At 39.8% G+C, this 19,292-nt stretch overlaps 1 protein-coding gene across 5 annotated transcripts in view; it reads right to left on the bottom strand.

The window, feature by feature from the left end:
- syt1a (synaptotagmin Ia) overlaps positions 1–19,292 on the bottom strand; it is a 207,151-nt gene that overhangs the window by 56,761 nt on the left and 131,098 nt on the right. For all 5 annotated transcript variants that reach the window (XM_019347152.2, XM_013275640.3, XM_019347153.2 and 2 more), the window contains one exon: positions 1,748–1,951. In XM_019347152.2, coding sequence (XP_019202697.1) covers positions 1,748–1,922 — 175 coding nt within the window. In that variant the 5' untranslated portion in view covers positions 1,923–1,951. The remainder of the gene's footprint in view (positions 1–1,747; positions 1,952–19,292) is intronic.

The raw sequence follows: 19,292 nt of genomic DNA, 5'->3' as shown, positions 1-19,292 counted from the left end.
CCAAAAATGGAAACTTTCACTGACGGTTGCAACGTCATGAGGTGCGACCATCTGCTTGATGTCCTTAATGAACATCTGCTGGAATTTCCAACAGGTGGAAGCCCGTTTACAACATTTCTTTTGTTTTTTTGGACATCCTTTTATTACTTATGACAGAATTGCTGAAATGATCTACCATGTTGTACGAAATGCAAACTAAAGTAAGGTTGTACTTGCAACCTTACACTTGTTTTATAGTGGTGGGTTTTCAGGCTTTTCTAGTTAAGTTTTATTCTTACTTACAGGTAGGTGTTTTAGTGTTGTCACTGGCATGTAATAGTAATCTATGAAGATGACCTCTGGAGTACCTCAGGGGTCTGTCCTTAGACCTCTTCTGTTCTGTTTGTACATGTTAGCCCTGAAGCTTGACATCCACAGGCATACTGTGAGTTTTCACTCGTATGTGGATGACAGAAAGATCTCTTTGACAGTCCTGAACTTAATGCACTGAACGACTGAATCCAAGATTTTAAATGGTTGGTGCCACAGAACTTCCTGCAGATAAATGTGGATAAGATGGCCATAATCGTTATGTGGCCTGATGCATTTATCAGACTCACTACAACAGACCCGAGGTCCTCTTCTTTAATGTTGGGTCAATATTTAAAAAAACAAACAAAAGAAAACCCAGCATCATTTGTGATAACGACTTCAGCCTGAATAAGCAGGTCAATTCAGTTGCTCAATCTTGGAGACTTTGATCCATAATTTTATACAAAAGAACGTTTACCTCTTTTAAAGATAAGTGCATGTATATTTTGGTGAGCTTGCTGTCATCTTTCAAGTCCATCTTAAAGACATGGGGACGGTTGTGGCTCAAGAGGGTAGAGTGGGCTGTCTATCAACTGAAAGGTTGCGAGTTCGATGACTGGCTCCTCCATACAACATGTTGAAGTGTCCTTGAGGAAGATGCTTAACCCTGAGATGCCCCTGATGCGTCCATCACAGTGTGAGTGAATGAATATTAGGTTGAAAAGGGGAAAAAAGCACTTATATGAATATGTGTAAATGAGTGAATGAGGCTTGTAGTAAGAATGCTCTTTGAATGTTTAACTTGAGTAAAAAAATTGCCATGTGAATACTATTTACATATTTTTACAATTAGTCCTTTTCTGTCCCTCTACTTTGAGTTATTTCTATGTTATCATTTTTTCGTGATCATTTTTATTTAAGTTAAATACATATTAAATATATATTTGCTGTTTTCCATTTTAAATTTCAAACATCCCTCACTTTAATCTCCTTAAGCTGCCACTGTTCCTATAGCTCATTTTATTTCATTTTAATCTCTTTTTAAGTGTTTTATTGGCTGTTTGTTTCCTATCTTGTGTTGTGAAACACTGTAACTCTGATTTTGGAAGTTGCTATATAAATAAAGTTTATATTTATTGTTATATGACACAAATGGCACTTTTGCATGTCTGCAAACTCCTCGTACATAATCAGAAGTTTAAGGTTCGTATTAAAATCACATTCTGATGTATGACATCAGAAAGTTTCCAAGAAACCCCAAACAATGTAGCATTTATCACCAATAACACCTTATAAAAGCATCTTATAAGGGCTAAGACTGTTTTAAAATGGGTAATTCTGTATAATTAATACCAGAAAGCAGAGATATATTAAATAAAACAACACAAAATACACTTGATGCTTTAGCTCTCAAGTTGTCCCACTGCCAGACCGGAGAAAAGAAAGACACACTCACATGGAATTTTGTTCAGCTCATTCATGAACTTGTCCTTCAGCTTGGAGAAGGCTTCATCCTTCTCGCCTGTGCCCGGGCCGGCCATGTTGGTGGTGTTGGAGCCAGCCGTGGAGGAGGAGGCGGTGGTGGGCGCGGGGGCGGCCGCCGCCAGTGCTTCCCTTCGACTCTCATTCATTGTGGCGATGCTGGGCAGCCAGGCAGATGCTGGACAAGAGGAGAAAAAGAAAGAGGAAGCAGAATCAGTTAGATTTTTTTTTTTCTTTTGCTGCTTTGACAGATGCATGTCAGAGGCAGCGTGCACGCCTTGTCAGATGACTGAGTTGACGCAGATCGTGTGAGCAGCTGCTGGCTCAGCCTGAGTAAACATCAGCTGGGGTCCAGGATGAATTGGCCAGCAGTCTGAATTCAGAACAAAGCCACTCAGTCATTGCTTAAACCCCAGATTAACATCACAGAGCGAAGATAAAATTATTATTTATTACTCTCATGCGGTACAGACTGTGAATCTCAGCTCTGCTGGCTCCATCAGAAACTGTGCTTTCACAGGAAAACTGAAAATGTGCTACGAGTTCAATCTTACACCAAGCTCTTTGTACACAACAGGTGTATTTACTTTACACACAGGTCTTTTGTGAACGGTCAGAAGGCAGCGCTGTGTCTCTAAGGTTAACTGCAGCTTTGTGTGTGTGCAAATCCATGTACTTGCACATGTACTGTGTAACTTCTGAACATGTTAATCATCACCTCACTCACCGCCAAAGAACAACAGCTGGCACATGTATTACTAAGACACTAAAGACTCTATGATATTATCAATACCACAATAACATCGAAGTGCTGAGCCTGCCACTCTTTTTGCTCGTCTAAATAACATTTAAAATGGGAGTTGCAAAAATTCAACTGCACATAATATACAAAGACACACAACAAGAACAAAAAAACAAACATGCCTTCCTCATCATATTCTTTATGATGACTTACAGATATTTATAGATATAATTATGGTTTAGGTTTCAATCTTAATCCAAAGGATTTCACGTTCATGTTCATTACCAATGCTGTCAAAAGCTGGGACACTGTAACCACCAAGCACTAAAGCAGAGACTTGCCTTTCTAGAGTTTTTGTTTTTTTTTCAGCCTTAATAAAAATGTTTTAACTAAGCATGCACTAATGTATCAGCTGAATGGCAACGGCTCAGTTTTATCTATATAGCTCCAAATCACAGGAATAGTTACCTCAAAGTACTTTATGTTGTAAGGTAAAAATCCCCAACAATCAGACGACCCCCTTTGACCAATCACTTAGTGACAGTGGGAAGAAAAAACTCCCTTTTAATAGAAAGAAACCTCCCGCCAAACCAGGCTCGGGGAGGGGTACAGGACAAAGGACTTGGAGAGAGTGAGCGAAGGCAGAAGAAACATTCATTATGTTGTATTCATTTATAACGAAGAATAAAATGTGTAAGAAAAGTAATGAAATGTGTCTTGATTGTTTAACATGGCTTTTCTGTCCAATTTATTTGAGTTGTACCACTATTCTGCTGAACATCTGTATCAGACAATATCAGACTTATATACTGGAATATTTGACAATACTGAATGGCCAGAGTTTGTGCAAAGCCGATTTGACAATACAAAGAGAAATGTTCAAAGATGCTGTGATAAACAAATTAAATATTTCAAAAGTGTTCCTTTTGATAATCAGGATTACTGAATTGTCTGGAACAAAGGGAAAATAAACCCGAACAAAAGCGAAATACATAAACAGAAAAAAGTGGTATCTGCCAATTAACAACCTAGAATTTCACAATTAGTGGATCCCTGAATAAAAAACTGGTTTGATAGGCATAATTTCAAACAGGAATGTTTGTTTTACTACATAAGTGATTGTTAGTGTGTGTGCACATCTTTGTTTTTCTGGTGATGTGTTGTATCCTGATGGGAACTATTTATTGTCTGCTCTCACAGTGCAGGTTGTAATTTGGCTCTGTCACCAAAGCACTCCATGAGGATAATGGCATACTAAAGAAAACCACTCCACAGAAAAGATTGACGGCCTTATTTTCGTTCTTTGCCACAGTCACTGCTTATTATACTCACATTTTCCATTTACAGTGCTGTTTCATATAAGGGCACTGCGCTGGTTCTGACAGACAGGCTGTTAAAGGTTTCGATGTAACTGAAAAAATCTCAGTGTAAGCCTTCAGTATTGCCTTTAATGACATTCATCTCTTAAACTGAAAGAGCTGAAAACAGAACTTGGTGCCAATTCACTCTAATGCAATCTTTAAAAACACGACAGAAAGAAAGCTTTAGCAAAGATTTCCAAGTTATCTTTTTAGAAAATGTATAAAATTGGGTTTATAAAGGCAGGTAGGCAGTTTGCACTTCAATTAAATTACAGATGCAAAGTGTCTTCTCGGTATTTGTCATTGTCTGACGGAGTAACTAAATTTTGCCACTTTAAGCCTTATTTGGGTGCGAGTAAGAAGAAAGGAACCTGTTTCATTACTTTGGGATTATTTAAGCAGTTGATCTGCTTCACTATCGCATCCTGATAAGAGAAATCTATTATCTACTGATTCTCTTCTTTTTCTTAACTCTGAGTGTAGTTGGAAGGGCAGGATTGATTATTTCTATCTCTGTGTTTTTTGAGTTTTCACAAGTCTGGCTTCACTGTTTTAAAATCTACTTTACTACTGCGACTATTGAGACTGACAGTAGTGACAACCACCTTTTTTTTCTGGTAATAAAGTACAGTCATCTAAACAAAATCATCCAGCCATCAAATACACCAAGTATCATTCTTGTGGAATAAATAACTTGCAGTTAAGATGCAATCTGTTGCCTGACAACTGGAACCAAGAGGCAATGAGGCTTTAAATGTGGGTGAATATTTTATCTCAGTTTGCAAACAGTGGAGCTTTCATTTCAGTCCAAAAGCTATCAAATGTACTTTTCTTTTCTTTTCTTTTAATATCATTCTCAGTGCCGTTAGACGAGTTTCTTAACTGAAGCTGAGACTTCATTTTGAGTGTCTCACTCTGTTCAACTGCAAGTTGAATCAAATATCTTATCGGTCAATCGTGTGGCAGAAACCCAAAGCATTTAACTTTGGGGTCCTGCAGACATCCAAACCGAGCAAGACAGGATTTTCACACACACAATCATCCCAGGGGGTTGCAGAGAATGGCCCTAAAGAAAAAAGGAAAAAAAGAAAACATCTAGTGGGTGGCAGAAACACCATGTTCGTGGCAGAGGTCAGTAAAGAACGACCAGGCTAGTTTGAGCTGATTGAAAGGAAACGGTAGCTCACATAACCACTTGCTACAAGCGTGGACCACAGGAAAAGCAACTCTGAACACACAACACAAAAAACCTTGAAACAGATGGCCTACAGCAGTAAGACGACACTGGGTGCCTGTCCAGTCACCTAAAAATAGGAAACTGGGGCTACAGTATGCACAGGCTCACCAAAATTAGATGTCAGGAGACTTGAAAGATCCAAGCTGGTGTCTTAAATCTTGCTTTCCGCCAGAACAGGGTAAAGGGAAAGAGCAGGGTCAGAGTTTCTGATTAACAACAAGAAATTCACAAATTGATCCAGCCAGCAATCAAAGCTGCTTTAAATCCAGCTGCCACAGCCTAAGACTACGGCTTTCTCCTTTTGATCATTGTGCACCATTGTCTAGCTCAGTAAGACAACTCATGTCAGAAAGCTCAGATTAGTTTCTTAAACACAACATAGTTATTAGTTCATAATGCTCAAGTTGCCTCCGCAGTCACTAGATCGCGATCCTTTGCGATGTTGTAGAAAAGGTTTGCAAGAGGAGGACGTTTCCCACAAATCCTCAGCAACCGTCAAATGCTACCATGCAAATACAGAAGCAAAAGCTTGCTGAACATAAGCCGCAAAGAAGCGACGCAGTTCGAAGTGAGGTGTAACTAATAAAGTGAGTGTTGACTCTAAATACATTTAACCTGTCTGATGTTTCAAGAGGATAAAGACTATGTTTAAGCACTTCTATGATACATTCACATTAAACCGAATACGAAATGGCACAGACTGCATGGAAGAGTAAACTGGAAACTGCTATTTACAGGCAGAGATAGAAGTGGTATCTTCTGTAGAGCATTCACCATTGTAACATTATATACATATATATATATATATATGTATATATATATTAATTGTATACTGCCACTTATATTAAAAAAGGGGCATTGTTTTAAGTAATCCTCTGTTTCAGACTACTCTCAGCTCTGCATGGGGGTGCAGTGAGAGCAGATACCCCTAATATGGTCATCTCAGGCACACCGCTCTGGCTGTGAGCACAGAAGCCCAACTCACCTGCAGTTTCTAAGTAATAATCAGACGTAAGGTAGCTCAAAGGAAAAGGAAAGGAAGCTAAAGGTTAATTCCTTCAAACCATATATAAAATGAGTGGCTGCACTAAGGCCCAGTATAAGATAAAGATCATCCTGAACTGAGATGCAAAGTGATGTTAGTCCAAGAATAAAAACGTGGAGCTGGAAATGAGCACAAAAAGTCGCTCTGGATTTTCTGAGATTGAAATGCAATTTGTTTTTCTTTATTAGAAGATTTATATATCTAATACAAACCAGTCAGTTGGCAGAAAACTGACCGAAAGCAGTCAACAAGTCAACAATAACCCCAACAATGACCTGTCATTAAACCAGCATACTGCTTTTAAACTGGGTTAGACAATAGGTGTGAGAGAATAAAAAAGCAGAAGGCTACGCTCCTATTTCTGACAAGAACAAAAACACATCATCAAAAATAAGAAACTGTATAAGGAATTAGTCAGAGTAAATAACTACTCACTAGCAGCTAACACATACTGCCAGACTGTCCAAATAGCACTTGCTACTTTAGCACTGTTCCCCAGCTTCTGAACTCCAGTGCTGATGAGTGATTGGAGTTGGCTCCTAAGGAGAAAAAGAGGGTAGCACCTGAGTCAGGGAGAGAGAGCAGTAAGGCACAGCCTTACGCAGTATGCCTGCAAGGGCCCTAAGACTAAAATCTACTTTTATTTTAAAACCACTAAATCTGCCACTAAGGAAATGAAGCAGAGAACAATGAAAGCTCAGGCAGCGGCACGCCCCATGGTGGCCAGCTAGTTTGGCCAGTAGCGCCGCAACCAGCTGGGACAATTAACATCAGAGCAACCGTCACTCAGCAGGCTGAGCTGATTGGTAGCAAGAACCCAATATGCCATTGGTTCGGCACAGAGGTAGAGTCTGTGAGTGAGACGACGGGGTGTTTGAAACGTTCTTGGAAAAATAAACTAGGGGAAAAAATACCTGCTGACTACTACAGTGCTTGGGCTCAGCCAGGATTACAACTGGTGGCGTTCACCAAAAGTAGCCAGTGAGGGATCTTATTATGGCACTAGCTTGCCAGAAGTATTGGGATGGGTTGCTGTTCAAAGTAAGGAGAGATTTGAGGGAATAGCAAAGAAGGTCTGCCTTTTGGGGGATAGTAAAAATAAAAAACAGGGCCAGTGTCACTGATTACAGGGCTCTGTCCTGAAATACAACTGTTATATAGTGAAATAACAGGGCATCTGATTGCATAAAGTATCTCTGACCAATTATATAATAGATTTTTTTGTTTTGTTTATAATGGGGTGAGTGCTGCTGATAACAGTGGTTAGGTAGATACGCTAACAGGAGTGAGTGGCTGATAACAGAAAGGTTTTTGGCTGCTAACTGAACATCGATAATAAATGTTCTGTTGTTTATTAAAAACTTATATTGAGCTTGTAAGCTAACAACTACTCACTGTTTGTCACATCCCATCTGCAGTGATTGTTTGTCAGGGGTTTTAAATTAATGCCCTCCATGTTTGTACTGGATTTTTATACTTTAAAAAATGGGAACAAAGTCTTCAAAATAGCTGTGGAAGTCCTGCATACATTGCATGGGTTATTTGAAGGTTTAAACATGCAGATATTTTGCTTGTAGTTTAAAGACAGTGACCCTAAAGAGTATCCTGAAGGACTTAGCACCAAGCTCTGGGTAAGTTCACCTAAACAGGGTGAGTGTCTGGACTGTTCTTTTCAACGGTCCCTGAAGTTTGAATTGTGCGGCCTTTTCCACTAGCGGGGTCCACATCCTCAATTAAATTAAACAACCTTTATTGAAGGATAATGGTGGATGGAGTAAGGAAAGAGGAAAGTGGGGATCAGTAGGCAGTGTCCAGGCTGGGCAGAACCCCAAAGAAGCCGTGATTAGTGAGTGTTTCCTTTACTTTGTTTGAGAGAGAAAGCGAAGCAATCTTAGGAAATGAAGTGAAGGTCACCGATGCACTGGAGGAGATCTGGGTTGGTGAGATTCTTACACTATTCTGAGTAGTGTAAGAATCCGAAGAAGGCCAGTGGGAACATGGATTCTAGTGTGTGCAACTATATTTGAAACGAAGAGTGTGGCAAAAAATCTCAGGCTGATCATCTTTTGTTTTCTGAGTAGATGGTTCATTAAAAAGGAAGATATTCAGATCAAATTATTCATATTCTCATCTGGCCCACTTGAGATCAAATTAGGTATGTGCCCATGAACTAAAATGAGTTCAACACCTCTGCTCTACATTTAAGTAATAGCTAGAAAATGGTTGCTATTTACCTTCACCTCTTCTTCTTTAATAAAACAGCAGGTACTTGAATTTGCTTCAACTGTATTTCAGAGTCATCAAGTGGATCTTACAGGGTTTAATCTTGAAACGCGATGTTGACAACTCTGTCAACAGATGGCATAAGAGCAACGGCTGCAAGGCTAACACACCTTTATTTGGGTCTGGTTGGTTTAATTAAGCTCGAACCCCCTTTGTTCTCAGTGAATATGAATAAAAAGCACCTGTACTTTGTTAGCGCGGTGCTGCGTTCACAATCACTACGTGTTTGCCAGCTGCTGGTTCCCAACATACTGCGAAAAGCATGATATCGCTGCACTCTCCAGCTCTGTTTTTAACACTTGACTAACACGTCTTTAACAGCATCTTTCGCTATCATCAGATATTTTTGAGAGGTGTCATGAGGCCAGCTGCTGCAGAAAAAACAAAAAATAGAGCGACTAGTAAAACATAATCTGCAATCAAAGCAAGAACAAGATTCATATCAGATCTTTTAATTTCAGTAAAATGTGACAATGAACCTTAAAAAGACCCTCAAAACAAAACAAAAAACCAGCCATTGGTTACCTCCGCCCTCTCAACGTCCCCCTTGGTTACACGGCCGCCTACACATGTCCATGTTCGCTCAGCCTCCCTTTGGTCTCTCTTTGAAATGTTGCAAGGTGAGTGTGGGGGCTGATCCGCTGAGATGCCTGCTTGGCAATGACACAGATACTTCAACGCAGGCGAGGACTTTTAGGGAGAACAATGACGAGTGTGTGTGGGAGGCTTCTATCGAAAAGACCTGATCATGGCCTGAGAAGAACAGAGGCTTCCACTCAATGTTTCTAAGAGAGCTCTATGGCTCATGTGTGAGACAGCAAAACATGCATGATGTATCACCATGATTGTACAGGGATGTGTAATTCAGGGAGATTTATTTTAGTCCTTGTCAGCCGTGGAATATATAATAACCATAAAAAGCTGTAAAAGTGCCACGTAGATCACTTTTACCTTAACCTTCCTCGTAGCTTCATTCAGACATCCCCGCTACAGTGTCAGAGAGAGCCATTTCAGGCATCAGCCTTTGACATAACTCAAAATATTTGTTGCACTGCAGCCAAGAATTGTCAGCAGCGATTCTGGTAAAGAGTAACTACGCTACTTTAGTTTTAGTTTAGTTAACCTCTGTGTGATGCAACTTCCAATGAAATCTCTGGATTTGAAAAAGTGAAATGGCAACACAGTTTTTAAAAGAAAGAAAATTAAGAAACGAGGATTTGAAACAATCCTGTTTCTCTGTGAACTCCACGAGACATTCGTAATCTTGTTATCTGTAGGATCGAATAAGCAGATGTCTTTCTGAGGGGTGTTTTTGACTTTTTATTTTGACAAATTTTATGGTGTTCCTAATTTATTGCAACAATAGGAGGAAATTAAGGGGGAAGGCCTGGGTAGAGTGGAGGGAGTACCCTCCTCAGTGCATCATTGTAAATATAGATGAGTTAAATAATATAAAATTCTTGATTTCTTTTACTTTGCAAAGGTGAACTTCAGTAAATCAATGGGTGAAATACTGCTGGCATGCAAAGTTGGCAGATCCTGAGTTAAATTTTTTCAACTCAAAGAAGATTGATTTAGGCGACTACCAGTGATAAGTGTGGGGTATTGTTGATTGACATATGACTGGGTATTAAAGACATTAGGGATACCTGGAATGTCTCCTAGCGACCAACTGTCAGCGACAAATCAATGCAAGATGAGCAAATCCCTTCTTGTGTGGACGAGGCTTAACGCCTCTGATTATAAAGGCAGGAGGTCTGCCATAACTAAAACCCTTTGAACTTGCTGAATTTCCAAACATTTTGGTCAAAGACAGTTTTGTTTGATATTGATTTCTGATTTCTCACGTAACCCCCTCTGGGTCCCACTTTTCCCCACTCCATTTTAAAAATTCTGGCCTAAGTAAGTATTCAACTCAGTAAATAAATGACTTGTAAAGCCTAATTGCCTAGTAGCTCCACAAAGTGGTGTTTTCCCCTCTTTTTGTTGTGTTGAGCTAGATTTAAGAGCTGCACACAGAAACCCAGGAGACCCATTGCTTGTGCTTGTGAGTGGTAGTTCCTCAGAGACCTGACACTGTATCTCAGCGCTGAGTACACCAGAGGAAATCTCCATTTCGGTGTCTGTCAAATCTCTTGCTAGCTCTTCTTCAACACCACCACACTTTACAAGTCCTGCATCATTTATTTTGAAATATTATTCCCACCTGAGGACAAAAAACCCCTTCATAATCTGATCTTTTTGTCTAAATTCTTCAGCATTTATAACAAAAATCATTCTAAATAGATGATATTTGGTGCATCTAGTAAGTAATTCCTATGAAGTCCAACCTAGCAGGAGCGCTGCTGCAAATTTTAGGGAGTAACAAGAGTGCTCATTCAGACATGAAGCTGACCGTTCAAATGTCATCAGATTAATGAAAAGAGGTGCACGCCTGACAGGGTCTTTTTCTTAGGTAATAATAATTACCCTGAGGTATTTGGCAGACAGTAGGTGCAAATTTTTATGTAAATGACGCCATTATAATTAATTAGAAACCTTTCAAATATCCAGAAAGAGACACGCATCCGAATGAAATAACGCTCCGAGCTTTGATTTTACACGATTTTCTGTAGGCTCGTGTGAGAGCGATGCTTCTCAGTCCAAAATGTCACAGGAAAAGTCGACCAAATATGAGCAGCGCGTGTGGAGGACCACCCACGGCGTCTGTTATGCCTCTCACATCAGCCCTCACATCACGAGCAAAAGTGAAACATTAATTCAGCTCATATTTGTGCCTTAATGACTTCCTGCCCATTCAAGCATAAGATGACAACTTCCGTATTATCTCCAGTGCTTCACAGCAGGAGGTCCAAGCGAAACCCAGTCTCATTTAGAGTGGAAACGAGCTTATTTATCTTTACAGGGAACCAGAGAGTGTTGACCTTTTTTGTCCTCAGAGGGCTGTCATCGCGATGTAATCATACTGTAGCTCCATTACAACGCAAAGTTAACGTCCGTCCCGTCGCTATGACATCTCACTCGGTAAACAGCGTTAAATAATGTTGTTGTTTTTGCACAAAATGGCTGCACTTTCCTTTTACAGTCACACTGCAGCTTGTCCTTTCCACCCCAGTGATGACGTGCTAAATTAAATCTTGCCATCTTGTAAGCTGCGGGTGAAGCAAGCCGAAAGAGCTGATTCAAATTCAAGGAGAGAAAAAAGAAACACTTAGGAGATACTAGTGTAGCAATTGCTCTAACCTCTTCTCAACTTTAACTGTCACTCCCACCAGGACACAATACGCTGCTTGTTTTTTTCTTCTTCTTCTTCTTTTTTTGACTCAGCCATCTCTTTAGAGGTGTACCGCTCAGGTGTAAAACCCCAACCCAATTACAGGGCCGCCAGATGGCCCAGCAGGTCCCCAACCACAGTTGTGATGCTGGCACACAGCTCCCTCCTATCACCTCTCTCTCTCTCTCTCCTTTGCTAACTGGGTCAGCTCCCTTGCTCTCCAACTCCCTCTATCATCCCTGCCATCTTCTTCATCATGCTTTCATGTTCTCCTTCCTCTCTTAAAGCCTGCGCTAATGGATTCCTGCCTCCTTAAGATGGATTATAATAAACAATTAACATGACATAACATCAAAAAAAAGATCAAAAGCAAGATGAAGATGATGGAACAGATTACGACTAAACACGGTGACTTCAGAGATGTTTGCAAGCCCTTCTTGAGAAGATTTGGACAGCATGTTGGGGTCATGTGGAATGGTCTGCTCCCCACTGGGTCTAGCTTTGGCAAGTTTCCTCACTGTGCTGGGTGTTACAGCTCATGCTGTTTAAGGGAAGTGAAAAACCAGCCAAACTCAGGTCTAATGGTGCCATCAGATTCGATATTATTCACAGTTCACACAGGAAAGCACAGAACAGTACAGAGAGCACGGCGCACAGTCTTTTTGTCGATATTATGATTCAGTCCTCAAAGTAAATTGTCTGAGAATTGGCAGATATTGATGTGCCTGTTGCTCTATGTCAGCATAATTTATATAAATTATAAAAGCAGAAATGATCGCTGTTATCTTGATATATACAATATGTGCATTATGTACCTTATAATACAGAATTAATAAGCCTCACATGTCAACCTGAATGTTTTTTAAACTAAAGAATGGGTCATACAGGCCTAGAGGTTTGTGATCAACCCCCGCAAGCCAGGGAAAAATGTGTCTTGTTGGTCGGCAAATGGTTTTTGTCGCTAGGTAATATCGGTTGCAAAGAGGCATGTGAGTGCTGTTCCAAAAACCTCCTTGCGATTGCTTTGATCACAACCAGATTGCTGTGGTTAGTTGGAAGTGCTATATTCTCTGTAAACACTTGCTAAATACTCACCAAGTGGGAAACGTGTAACCCAAACTGGAAATGGAGATCATTCACCTTCAAAGTAAAAGCCCCACCTTTTGTCGTGTGTTGGTTGTAGCAATAAGACAGCTTTTACTTCGACTGCATACACTTTCTCAAGTTTCACTAGTGTTGGTGAGTAGTGTTAAAGATGTGTTTGAGTGAGACAAACTACAGGTGACCACAGCAATCTGCTAGCAACCAAAAGGAATCACAACAAGGTTTTTGGCCCAGCGAGAGGTTGCCAGCTGGTCACCGCCTGGTCTCTAGACTTGTGTGACTGAGGCCTACAGCAAGTCATTAACATTTTCTATTAGGAGATCATTTTTGTAGTTTTATAAAGAAAAGCAGTTTACCCTGCTGATGCCATTCAGATTAAATACAAAAAAGAAATGCAGCAATGTTTGGCCCAGTATCAGCCAATATTGGTCTTACTGACTGACATCAGTCTATGTCAACAAATAAAGATGACATTTTCCAATGGCAGCAGCCGATAATTAGCTGTTATTTAACATACATTTTCGACCAGCTACATACTCGAAGCCTTTATGATGAAGATTTGAAAAGCTTTTTGAATAATACCTTCCTTTACATAATCATACATTATATTTCTTTAGTTTCTTGGTACAAATGGAGGTATACATATAATAAAAGAAAAACAAAATAAACAAACTGTTTGCATAATCATTATTTCAAACACTGTAATCAGCTCAGAATTTCACAATCACAGAAGACTGCACAACTTTTAATTTGGATTTATTTTATAACAATGTTAATGAAATCATATTATATGGCTTCACTAAGCGTGACAGTCTTAGTCATTTACCAGTGAACGGTTGCTTGGAGGTTTCAAACCAGTCACAGATTTGATTATAGTCCAGAGCATGGGAATTCCTGCTGTTCAAAGCAATCCTCAGGACGACACTCAGCGACTGCTTTACAGATCTGAATAAACTAATAATCATAGCAAGGACACTTGTTTTGATCCAAAGGGAGTGCTAACTGTGTAATTACAATAAATGACACAGGAAAAAAAAATCAAATTAAAGCTTGTGTTTGCATGCATAATAAATTGCTGCATCAACCAATTAAGACCATTATTTTGAGCTGGGGAGATATTTAGCAAATTAAGTTTTTAAGCAATTCAACGCTTTAAAGTAGGGATGCATGATTGTGAAATTGTAAGGTTGATAACAATGGTTAAACTAATTTTGCCAATGGGGAAACTGATGGTTGTTTCACTTAGTTTTGTGGTTCATTTAGGCCTTCAACACACTTCAAATGGACACGGATTCAGTCATACAAGTTCGTGATTTGAATTGCAGATAGAAGGATGTAAAACTGATGGGACAGGAAAGCCATTAGTGCCACTAGTGAAAGTTTTCTTGTGTCAATAGGACTGTAGCAACAAGAAGAACAAGGAGAATGTCAGCAAACGGATCCGTACAGCCTTGCTTTAAAGATTAAATTTTATTATCCTGCTGTTATGACTCATTATTGAATGAATTTGTTTTTTTCTCTTGACATCAGTATTACACAACATTTAGCAATGCAAGGTCTCGAATTAGTCATCAATGCCATGTTGGTAAATGGCAGTAAGGCTTGAAAGTATTTTTAATGAATAGTTAAAACCTTACCTTGGTTACTTAAGTAACCTTGCTCAGGACGAAGACAAACTACTTTTCATAAAAATATATCAATAATTTCTCTGCTGTAAAGCAGAAAAGCAAAAAGAAAGTGCTACACTTTACTTCTAAAGTTTCTTCGGTCATATAAGAGATATTTTGTTTATTAAAGTCTGAAACTTTGTTTATTAAATCGATATATCGATGATGTCCAACACGTGGCAATATGAAATCTTGAGTTTTATTTGTTTTTATTTAACAGACATGATGACTAAAATGAGACTCGCTGCAATTCAGAAATGCGTCACTACATTTTCTGTAGTTCAGCACACTCTGCAGCACATGTAGCAGAGCAGCATACAGTCGACAGAAGTTACTTAACCACTGTTTTCACTGTAGATTGTTACCTTGTTCCTGAAATATATATATTGGAAAGTTATCCACGCCCACAGCTGTCTTCCTGATAAACATCATGTACTCATGCTCAACACATCTCTTTGATAATGCTAGCAAAGCAGCTAGCCAACTGCGTTATTAATACTACAGCCTCAATGTTGAAAACAGCAGTTGATGGCAGCAGCGGTACAACCAAAATTATTGTGTCCCTGTAATCTAGCTGCCTTTGAAATGTTTGCTTCAAAAACATGAACCGGGTCTGCGACTACCTGCAGGTGCTGTCCTCAAATCAGCTGGGGTGCATCAAAATGGTGATAAAACAGCAATGAGATGGAAACAACCTGCTATCAGTGTGTGAACAAATAGGTTCAAGTTGCCAATCTGTTGATTAATATGATGATTAACAAGTTGTTTATCATCAAATTGGTCAAAATTATAAATAAGTTGCTCTTTACATACACACAGATTCACACTAAACTGAAATTTGGATAAACAACTTACATTCAGAGAATATCCAGAACCTCGTAGCTTTAGAAACAGAATTTAATCCAGGGAAGTGGTTTACTCCAAAATCGCACAGGTGTTCGGCAACCTTGCTTTGATGCAGAATATAACCAGGATATAACCAGGTGGCTCAGATTGATTGCAAAGTGTTAGCAATCTGTTTGTGTTTATAAATTAGTCAGCAATTATTTGCAAACCTTCTCCAATCTGTCTGAGAGTTACTGCAGTTAGTCCAAGTCATAATGCAGCAGACTGAAAGCTAGAAATAAATGAGCAATAATCCCGTCTTTTCCTGTGACAGCCTTCATACCACTTCTTCTCAGTTCTCTTATTACATTAGCTTGCTAGAGACTTATGTAGTTACTATTGGCCACTGTATAAATATTGGAATTGTAACTCTTTTTACTTAAAATGGGGATCAGCTCTTCTGCTTATATCTGCTGCTGCCTGGTCAGTATATTTGGTCGGTATTTCTTAAGCGGTTCCTTATTGACAACCAGCCAGTTCAATTCACAGTTAAGGAGGAAAGACCTTCGGGACATTATAACCAGGAGCTGGCTTGCTTTGTGCATATAAATGTTTCTACTCAGTCTATTCATTCCAGTAGAAAATGAACAATTCATGCATACAATTTCAAAGTCAGCAGAACTCAAACTCCCACTGTGCTGCCTATTTCTCCCAGTCTATATTCACTCTCCATCAAAGAAAATCTCAAAGAAAAATCAAGGGCTGTAAAAAAAAAAAAAAAAAAGTGTCATTACTGCTTCAGAAGAACAAAAAAAATCCCTCAATTTTATGGAGTGGCAGTAACACATGTCAAATATCAAAGTACTTCAGCCTATAAACTACCAAGAACTTAAAAATTAAAACTTAAGAAGCAGCACCACACTGATATTTGCATGTACAAAAACCTAGCAGCCCACCTTAACACTGGTAAAGTGGATAAGTTAGTGAACTGGCACGTTAATTACAGGCTGTCAGTCAAGTATCCACCACCATCTGCCAGGTGCTCATTTAGTAGAGGATAGTATTTCCAGACAGTCACACATATACACACTGGGTGGGAGGGGTCTTTTCTGTATATAATAGGTCATGTAAATGATTGTCGGGTGAGCTGCCTGCAGTGAGCAGAGATAAGATGAGGTTGAGAAGGCCCGGTGGCCACATCCCCTTGTCCAGAGCACCCTCTTTACTCACCTGAAGCCAATCTCAGGGGGTAATGGAACTGGAAAAAGTTATTAACCCTGCTTTGCAGCCAGGGTTGGACAGCTCTATTAAGCCAGTGCACAAAGATTCCCCCATTTTCAATTACTGCCTCCAAAGCGCTGAGGAAAGTTAGAAAAAGCAGCCTTGTTGTCTGCAAAAGAGAAGGACTCAGGGGTCCCAGATCTCACCAGCTCTTATCATTTGCTCTTGTTCTTTATGCTGCGTACGTACGGCACACTCCCTGAGTTGTTGGACGATATGTTCGGTCTACTTATATGACAAACATTGCAACAAGGTACACTCCTGGAAAATGGGTCTGTCAGCCAGGGGCTAAATGAGAGGCCTGGGAGTGAAGAGCAGAGTAACGGGTTGTAAAACTCAGAGGGATGTTGGATTTATGTCCTGATACCAGACTAGAATGATGGTCCATTGATTTAAATCAAGGCTCAGCCAATTAAAAATGCAAACAGCCATTTTACAAAAGCCTTCAAACTAATCAAAGAGATTTTGGTGCCCATTAATAGTGGAGAGTTCTTTTCAGATTTAAAGAAATGTCTGCTGTGGTTAAATGTCCTTCACCTGCAAAGATCTACTGCTTTTACCTGCAACAGTTTGGAATTATAGGCGAATGCTATGGAGACACAATGTGATTACATGAACTTTTTAATTTGCTTTAACTTTCATTTACAAGAAAGTACTTGATTAACTCCAATCTGCTGGGCTGCTAAAAGGTTTGATAAACTCCAAAACCACGTCCACTGCTGAGTAACTGACTGGAAGAGCTTGTATACACTCCTTGATTAATAAACGGTGTCTGAAGTAGTGACAGTAAAAGTTTTATTTCAACACGTAGCCTCCGTTTGCGGAGCACATGGTCATTGCTCAAAAGTTACTTTTGTACTGTTGGGGATTTTTGCAGGTCCACTCTGTCACTGCCTCTGCATTTACTAGACAAACTAGAGGGATCAGATGTGGGGGGTTTAAATCACAATGACAGACACAGTTTGAAGGAGCTTGAAAACCCCCTTCCTACCTTTAGCAACCCTTAGCCCCGGTTGCGTGCTTCGTTGGCTCCAAGTCTGGAGGAGGGAGCACGGAGGTGGTCGAGGACCGGGGCTAATACAGAGGTGCCTGGGGAGTTATGTCTGTTGGAATCAGTTTGATGTAGGAAGCGAGGCCAGGGGCCATGGTGCGACTACTGGTAGGTGAGCCATACGGATAAAGGGAGGCCATTTGCTCAGCTGCTGCCTACCTCCAGGGTTACGCTACAGGGAAATCTGCCCAGCAACCACTAGCTGTGTGACAGGCTGGGAGAGGCAGGAATTCAGAGTTTTAAGAAGCCAGACTGGACTTCGAAGAACAGCAAAGATTTGCTCCAAGTGGTTAGAGAGAGAGAGTATTCAGTATTTCATGTTATATTGTTGTCCTTCCTAATGAAACTACAATATATATCCTTATAATAACCACTCTTCACATTATTAAAAGGATACAGATGGATCTCTCTGGATTAAAAAGAAAAATGTGTCTGTCTTGAGAGGCTTGGCTTATTCAAGAGGTAATAAGGTATTAAAGAAAATACACACTGAACCAACAGACCAGTTCTCTTTCATCGTTTTCAAAAGGTGGGGTTGTACACCTAATCTCCTAATGGTTAAGTGGCTTTTTAATATGTTTATTTATGTAGATTGGTGTTAAGATGTGCATAGACTATGGCCACACGTGAAAACTGGTTAATATAAGAAACATAAGACACGGGAGTCAGTGAGTCTTTGGCCTTCCACTAGAAGAAGAAATGCTTTATTGATTATGCAGTGAAATTCATTCTCACAGTTTAACCCATCTTTAATATTTGCAGCAGTGGGTATTTACTAGGGAAAAAAAATCTAAGTCAGTGCTTTGGTCAAGGGCAATATGGAGAATTATTGGTAGGAAAACAGCTCCCAGTGGAACAGGGCAACCTTGGCAAGCCTTGAACCCTCCTGCCGTGAGGCAAATATGCTAACAACCAAACGCTGTGGTGTCACTGAGTAACTGGTTGGTTAACCGGTTGTAATGGGGAATGGACATTAGCTTTTGACATGTATGTTTAAGACATTTCCTCATTCAGCTCTCAGTAAACACACCATTTTTAAATGCATGATGCTCAAAGGAGATCTTTGCTAGTGGCATTATGATCCTGGAGATTTTTAAATGCTATCCATGCTATTCAAAATCAGTAAACTATAACATGAACCTTCATTTCAAACCATTTTCCTATCTAAACAGCTTTAAAAAAAAGTCTTGAACAAATACAGAGAATTTTAAGTTGTTTACTGTAACAAAGGTTGGTGGTTTGATTGCCGGCTCCCCCGGTCTGCAAGCTGAAGTATCTTTGGACAAGATCCTGAACCCTAAGTTTGAGTGTGTTTGTGTGTGTGTGTGCGAATCTTAGACGAGGTTCTAAGCACGTATATGAATGTACGTGATTGGGTGAAGGAAGGCTGTAGTTAAAAGTGCTATGAAGAACCAAGAATAACAATATAATCATTAAACCACAAGAAGATCACATCGCAATACAAGAAAATGGGAAAAAGCAGGAGGTTTGTCATTAAGGATCAATTAATTTAATAGAGTTAATTAACTTCTGTTTACCCTTCCCTCACTCATTTGAGATGTCATCAAGTGACGCTGGTAAGAGTCACTACCAGATACACTGGAAAACTGCATGCTTCAGTGTATCAATTACACCTCACAAGAGGGAAC

Source organism: Oreochromis niloticus, linkage group LG17 (assembly GCF_001858045.2).
Source record: "Oreochromis niloticus isolate F11D_XX linkage group LG17, O_niloticus_UMD_NMBU, whole genome shotgun sequence".
NCBI classification, from domain to species: domain Eukaryota; kingdom Metazoa; phylum Chordata; class Actinopteri; order Cichliformes; family Cichlidae; genus Oreochromis; species Oreochromis niloticus.
Note: the sequence above shows the minus strand (reverse complement) of the source record. Positions and strands in the feature narration are given on the sequence as shown.